This window comes from Plasmodium cynomolgi, chromosome 13 (assembly GCF_000321355.1).
Source record: "Plasmodium cynomolgi strain B DNA, chromosome 13, whole genome shotgun sequence".
Classification (NCBI taxonomy): Eukaryota; Apicomplexa; class Aconoidasida; order Haemosporida; family Plasmodiidae; genus Plasmodium; species Plasmodium cynomolgi.
This window is the reverse complement of record NC_020406.1, coordinates 1,731,001-1,738,551: the sequence shown is the minus strand read 5'-3', so window position 1 is coordinate 1,738,551 and position 7,551 is coordinate 1,731,001. Positions and strand designations below refer to the sequence as shown.

General features: G+C 39.9%; 1 protein-coding gene across 1 annotated transcript; it reads left to right on the top strand.

Annotated features, from left to right (window-relative positions):
* Window positions 1-4,873: 4,873 nt before the first annotated feature.
* PCYB_134680 (cytidine diphosphate-diacylglycerol synthase) lies at window positions 4,874-6,811 on the top strand (the record flags this gene model as incomplete). Its single annotated transcript, XM_004224493.1, has 1 exon — window positions 4,874-6,811. A coding segment is annotated over one exon (1,224 nt), but the record flags the coding sequence as incomplete, so codon positions are not given.
* Window positions 6,812-7,551: the final 740 nt, after the last annotated feature.

Below are 7,551 nucleotides of genomic sequence, written 5' to 3'. Positions count from 1 at the left end.
TCGTTCGTCAGGTGGTTGGGATAATCACCCGATGTTAGGAAGGATATATTTATATGAGGGGAGTTCCCCCTTTTTTTTGCTTGTGCACTCGCCGCGTTGGCCCACTTTTATGTGAGTAGGCACCATTGTGTACGTTCGCAACCCTGTGCGTGTGCACAACAGAACATATTGGACAGCGTACACGCGCGTGCGTGCCCATTTATATGTACGCTTTGTACACGGGAAGAAAGTCGTTCCCAAGGTGGATGGGACATGCCAATGCGGATACCGGACGAAGGTGAAAAACGCGGACAAGCGAAGTTGCATAAAAAGAAACAGAAGAACACGCGGCAGGAAGAAAGAAATTCGACAGCTCGAAAGAAAAAAAAAAAAAAAAAAGGCCACTTAACGCGAAGATATCACAATAATGCACGCCCCTTTTTGTACAGCTTCACATTTGTTTTCAACCATGAATTTTTTGTAGTAGCGCGCCTACTGTGTATGTATGTGTGTGTGTGTGTGTATTTTTCCGTATGTACATGTACCTACGCATACACGCCTGCATGTATGTGACCTTCATGTGAGTGCTTAAATTTTGCAGGCACACATTTGGCCCTCCTTGTATACTTGAGTGAGAGGTGCGCGCGTAGGTGCAGGTGCGCGCGTAGGTGCAGGTGTGCACGTGCGCATTTATATGCATTTGCACGTGTCCATGTGCACACTTACACGTACGTGTAGTACCGCAGATGAAGCGAGGCACGCGAAATTTCGCATGGCATGTATGGAAGCTTATATCAAAGCGCGTTTCGAAATTAAAGTGAAAAATGCAGTTCGTTCTACGTCATTTTAGTGCCGCGCTTAATGACTTTAAAATTTGCATGTTATGGTTTTGTGTGGGTGTCAATGCATATATGCACACAGCGCAGCCGGAGCCGTAGATATGGTTGTATTTATTTCCCATTTTGCGAGTACACGAATTCACCGTTGTTTGTTAAAACACGTTGTGAATGCCCAGAATTAGTTTTGCCAGTACATGTGCCCCTCTGCACGTGCGCCCCATAGGCTTCTACTATCCTGCCACATGTATAGTATATTTTTAATTGCATGTAAAGATGTGCAGTTACGTTGTACATACAGGTGTGCATATGTGCAGTGCGCGCTGTTCGAACGCGCAGGTGTATACATGCTTGTGGAATAGTCCAGCTAATTTTTTTTATTTTTTAAAATTGATTTTGGTCGTATTAAGTATGCAGCGTATAAATTAACCGAGGGTGGAGTTACACGGTTGGAGGGTTTTCACTTAACAACGTATTTACTTTAAGTGGCGCCAATGCAGCTGAATTATGCGCGCTGTCCCTGTGCGGGCATATACATACACACCTACATATGTGCGTAAATGTACAATAGCGGAGTACTTTACGCCTCTAAAGACACAGAGGCGAAATATTTTTCCTTCCGCCACTTTAGCCTTTTTTTTTTTTTTTTCCCTTTTTATCGCATCTACTGATGAAATGTACATACCCAGAAGGCAAAATGCTATTTTAAAAACGTACCATAAAAAATATACAAAAAAAAAAAAAAAAAAATTAATTAAACTTGTAAACATTTTTGTAAACAAAACGTTGTTCTGTCTTCAGTCCATTTCGTGTTAAAGTATGGTGAAATAGGCAATCTGCTTCCTTACGCAACTAGGCATGTAACGTTTTTAGGGGGTACGTTGCATTTGCACACGCGTGCGACGCAGCTGATGTAGTGGTACTAGGTAAGGTCGTCCACTGCTGACACAGGGTTAAAGGGTAACCTCACTTGTGGTGACCTTTGTTCTCTACCGTGTATGCAAATAGGACGAAGTCAGGAAGGATGGCTGACTTTTCATTTGCACCTTGAAGTAACGGCACAATGGTTGAGCATACCAAATGGGAAAAAAAAAAAAAAAAAAACGCTGCTTCGTTTTGATTAAAAAGGGGGACGCTTAACAGCAGCACTTCCAAAATGGTACATCTCGACAAAAGTTTTTTTTTTTCTAAAAGATAACATCTGTTAATGCGGAGCGTATACCAAAGAAGCGACAGTTTGAACGGGGGAAAAAAAACATTTGGGCTGTCTCATTCCCCTTCGTGCGTGCCCAAATGGGGGTGATTGCTATCTGTCCGGTGGTCCTAAACCCACTGGGGGTTGTTAAACGCTCCAAAGGGCTGCATTGCGCTGCATTTCGATCCACTGAAGGATGCATACCTATGCAGGCGCTGTCACTTCAACAACATTTTTTGCAACTCTTCGAATACGAAGTCAATCACATAAATTGAAATTTCATTTCATGGGATAGATAACAGGGTGGAGCGCATAGCACCACTGTTTTCACCTCCGTCTCAGTTTCACACAGCTGGGTATGTAATACATCTACCTCGGTGTGCAAATTCCCACACATACATTCTCCAGGGGAATTATTAGCCCATGCAGAAGCGTTAGCAGCTGTACTTCCGCATGTAATAAATACGAAACTGAAATGGGCTAAATGGTCATGGGGAAATATCGCCGGGGGATGCACAATTTGTCCTACGTGGTTTAACAAAATACACGTCTCCACTTGGCGGCTGAATGATGTTTTCTTCGACACAGGCGCTATTCACCCGCGCGCTGGCCGCTTTTGCGCCAACCCGTTCTGTGTTGTCCCATTATTACACATAAAGTGGCTCACGTTTAAACAAAAGAGAGGACTGAGTGGATGATATATACAGTCAACCTCACGCAAGCCTGGCACAATTGTAGCACAAGTGTAGCTCAAACGTGACCCATGCGAGAAAAAAATATGAAATTTTTTCATCACAGGATGATAACGAAACGGTTAATTCCTTCTTGGCAAATTGCAAATGCACGTAAATGTGTACAAAACTTTTAAGGCTCCACAGAGGAGCCAGAATTATGACTACCACTGTGCTCCTTACACAGAGCGACGGACGTGATGATCTGCTCTGTAAATGGTCCCACGTAGTAAACATGTGTGCTTACATAATCGTGGGGGCCACAGTAACCCTTTCCCCTCCCCTCAAAGTTTTTCATTCGTCCCTCTTAATAAATGGGATGAGGCGCCTCTTATTTTTTTAAATTCCGTTTTTTGCAAAGATAAGATATTCCTTCTGTGCGATAGCTGCGCAGACTACAGCAGAACGTTCGAGCCATCTCCCCTTGAAGTCAAATGTGTCACCAAAAAAAGGTTAACTACGTCAGATTTGCATACAAGCAGATGTATACGTATGCGTAATTTTTGGCCAACTCGTGTTGGTGCTACTTTCTTCTTTATATGCCACTTGGGCCATTCCTTTTGTGCCTTTTCTTTACCTGTTTTTTTTTTTTTTTTTTTTTTAACTTCTCGCACGTTGCAGTGGGCGTTTAACAAATTTTTTATCTTCCATTTCAGAACACTGAGATGTTGCACATATAGCTTACACGACATGTGGGCAAATGCACTTATATGTGCTTGTATATACATAGGCGATCTTGTGCCAACGCATAAGTATACGTGGCGCGGTGAACAAGAATGTGAATAGGCCACATGCGTAAGAAAAGTATTTGGGTATCTATCCTTTTTTAATTTTTAAAAAATTTTTTGACCTGCGTTTTTCCGTTAATTCCATGGGCCAATGGCAAACACACTTTTTTGCTTTCCTATGCGCAGCGTACGTTTGAACTGCTATCTTGTATGTGAATATACAAAAGTGCCAATGATATTTTTTCCGCAAGCTTAAGAGTATCATTTTTTCATTCATTTTGCGTTCCAATTTGCTTTTTTTTTTTGCGTTCTTCTTTACGTTAATCCTTACGGTCATTTTTCCCTTTTTTAATTTAACCCCTTTTTTCTTTTTCACATTTTCTCCATTTGTGAGAAAATTTGAGAAGGTTGTTATCCCCTAAAGCTGTTACGCATCCATCAGTGATGTGAACTCCCCTAAGTTGCATCCTTCCATGCCATAATTTAACGACACATATATTTCAGTATACCCCTGTGTTTATATACTTGCGTATGCATATTTCTGCATAGCGCCGTTTGAACAGCCATCTTTTCGCCCCCTTGCGTTTTCCTCACCTTATTTTATTTACTTATTTATTTTTTTTTTTTCACTTTTTCATTTTATGACGTTTTCCCTTTTTCACTTTTCTTATCGTGTGGTTCTTCCCTTTTTAGTACCAACTTGTTTCAGTGAGCGGGCCACCCCTACATGCATGTAAAAGGATAACCATTCGAGAGATACCTCCTCAGCGTTGTTCTTTAAGCGGTGTTGTAAAGAAAGCTGCAGATATTTTCACTTACGAATAGCATGGTTTGTTAATTTTGACAAAAAAAAGAAGAAAGTACTGCTCGTAATTTTCCCCAAGTGATTTTTGTAGATATGCCCTAGTGCATCAGTCTCATATGTACGTGAATGCACACGTATGTATTCACATATGCATATGTTACGTTCACATTATGTACGCCCTCACGTATGTGCGTGTGCACGTAGGTACGCTTACGCAAACCGTGTAATTCTCGTGTTTATTCACCTGTGCGTTTGTATGACCACCTAAAACATGCAACTGCAGCTGCGCTTGCCAGCCTGTACGAACGCAAAGAAGTCAATGCGCCCTGCAGCCGTACGCCCCGCATCCATACGCCGAATATCCACACACGCACACGTCGGTGAACACGTGAGAATAGCTTGTCGACGCGTAGCCACACAAACGGGCACACTATTTCATCCCCCTGTTGCTGCCCCAATTGAAAAGGTAGTTCAGTTCGCACCTACCGCCCACGAACAAAAGAGGAAAAAGTATCACCATCAATTCGGTACTTCACAGATACACACAAAAAGGCGCGTTAATGGTATAAAATGGTTTGTGAGAAAAACTAAAGGAAACAATGCCAAAACGAAATGAACATGTTAAGGAAAGCAGTGGTTCCATAAGAGATTCATCCTTTGGAAGTAGCAGCGAGGAAGACAACCCAAAGATAATTAGTGATGGGGTCAATAAGGAGAAGAAGAAGAAGAAGAAGAAAGACAAATTAACTAACGGGGATAGCAATGTAGAGCCCCAAATAAAAAAGGGGGTAGTCAACGGGAATAACCACGTAAAGGATGACAAAAAGGAATCACACAACGGCGACAACTATGCAGAGGAAGAAAAAACCAACGTAACCAATGATGACAATTATGACGAGGAAGACAAAATTCTAGGCAGGACCAGAAGTAAAAGCAGAAGCCTAGATACAAATGCCGAATGTGCAGATGATATAGACAAACTTAGAAATGGGAATAATAATGCACACAAGAAAAAGAAAAGCATTGACGAAATAAACGGGAAGGGAGAAAATGGGGAAGATCAAAATCTGATCAAAAATAACCAAAAGGTAGAATGTAGGAAAAGGAAAAGTAGCAGTAAGGACATCAAATGTTACAAAGATATAAAGTATCTGAAGGAATATGCTAATGTAAAAAGTACACACAACAGATTTACAAATTTTATTCGATTTTATGGATACAAGGGAATATCAAATAATGGTAGTAAAAGCAGAATGTTCATGTCGAATCAGAATAACACCAGCCATAATCTAAATTTGAAAAACCATGAAGGGAATGTAGATACGTTTAAAATAAGATTGATCTCATCATTGATACTCATATTTTTTTCCTTGCTAACGGTGGCAGCTGGACACTTCTACTGTTCTGTTCTAGTGCTAGTACTGGTAAGCTTTGTGTATAGAGAAATCATATCTTTGAAGAGCGTAGAAAACAAGGACAAAAAATTGCCAGAAATTTTTTACATAAGATGGTACTGGTTTTTCTTAACCATATTGACATGGGGTATACCGTGGATTATCCCCAAATTGAAACATCAAATAGGACTTTTTAAGTATATGTTAAAATATCACTCGATAATTATGTTCATATCAGCGTTTTTTGGACTCATATGGTTTATACTATCTCTAAGAAAGTTTTCTTTAAAATATCAGTTTTCTCAGATAGGTATCATACTCTTATCTTCCCTATTTATCGTAACCCAATTGTTAATGCACATTGCAAACATTTACTCGGGGTTAATTTGGTTTATAGTACCAGTATCGTCAGTTGTTGTGAATGACTCGTTTGCCTATATATTTGGGGTTCTCTTTGGAAAAACAAAATTGATCGAATTATCCCCAAAGAAGACAGTTGAAGGCTTTGTTGGGTCATCTGTTATAACCGTTTTGTATAGCATAGGTGCTACGTACCTTTTACAAAACTATAAATTTTTTGTTTGTCCTCAAAATCACATTTCGTTTGTACCGTTTTATACGTTGTATACGACGGACTGTGAAGATAGTGCCATTTTCAAGCCAAAATATTATACCCTACCAAGTCAGTTATCCTCCATACTGTCTATCAATAGGATATATTACACCAACATGGTTTTGCACGGATTAGTTTTGAGCCTGTTTGCCGCGTTTTTGGCACCCTTTGGTGGCTTCTTTGCATCAGGCTTTAAGAGAGCACTAAAAATTAAAGATTTTGGTCATTCCATTCCAGGACATGGTGGAGCTACCGATAGATTTGATTGTCAAATTTTTATTGGTATGTTCACCTACATCTATTTGAAAACATTTGTTAAGATTAAAGGGAGGGTTAATTATTCCTATGACGTCCTTATTGAATCAATACAGAAATTGGATCATAAGGAAGTGCTGCGCCTTTTTAATCAGCTAAAAAATATGATAGACAAGAAGAGGAGGAAAAATAGCGACAAGAAGAAGGACCACCATAACAAGCATCCGTCCAAGGATGACAAGTGCAACGGCAACAACAGGCAGCCGCTGACCTAGACTCAGCACGCGCGTTTGTTATATACAGACAGATATGTATATATGTGAGTACATATATATATACATATAATGTACATTTTTATGTATTATTTAGCTCCACTAATACACCGTGATAGCAGCGCTTGGGCGGTGTGCACCCCCACGTTTTGCAGCGTACATGTGTGTACACACAAGTTTAAGAAAGCTCGCATTTTCGTGCCCTTTCCAAATTAAATAATTCGCCCCCCCCCCTATTTAACCCTCCTCATTTTTGTACATATTTCTTTTTATGCACATTTTTGGTACGACAAAAATGTGAAGAGAAAAAAGGAAGAAGACAAGAAAAAGAGAAGCACAGTATACACGGAGAGCCCCCTCCCTGAATGTGCCCCCATGTACATTCCTTATTATCACATTAAAGAAGAAAAAAATTGCGTTCGTTTTTTTTTTTTTCTTCTCCTTTTGTTTGATACGCTGTTGTGTATCAGTCCGAATGTAAAACCTGTGGGATAAGGCATAGTGCGTGTGTGCGTAAGAATCTGTGTATGTATATCTACACACCAACATATCAGCATGTCTGTATATGTTTTTTTTCAAATTTAGCTGAGCGTTTAATGAGTGCTCCACATGCATTATAACGGTTAAATATATTTATGTACTGCGCTCGTACATGAGTATGTCTTATTCCCCAGCAGACTAGTAAAAAATTAATTTAATTAGTTACATTGCATGTTCGGAAAAAAAAAAAGAACATTTTGAAC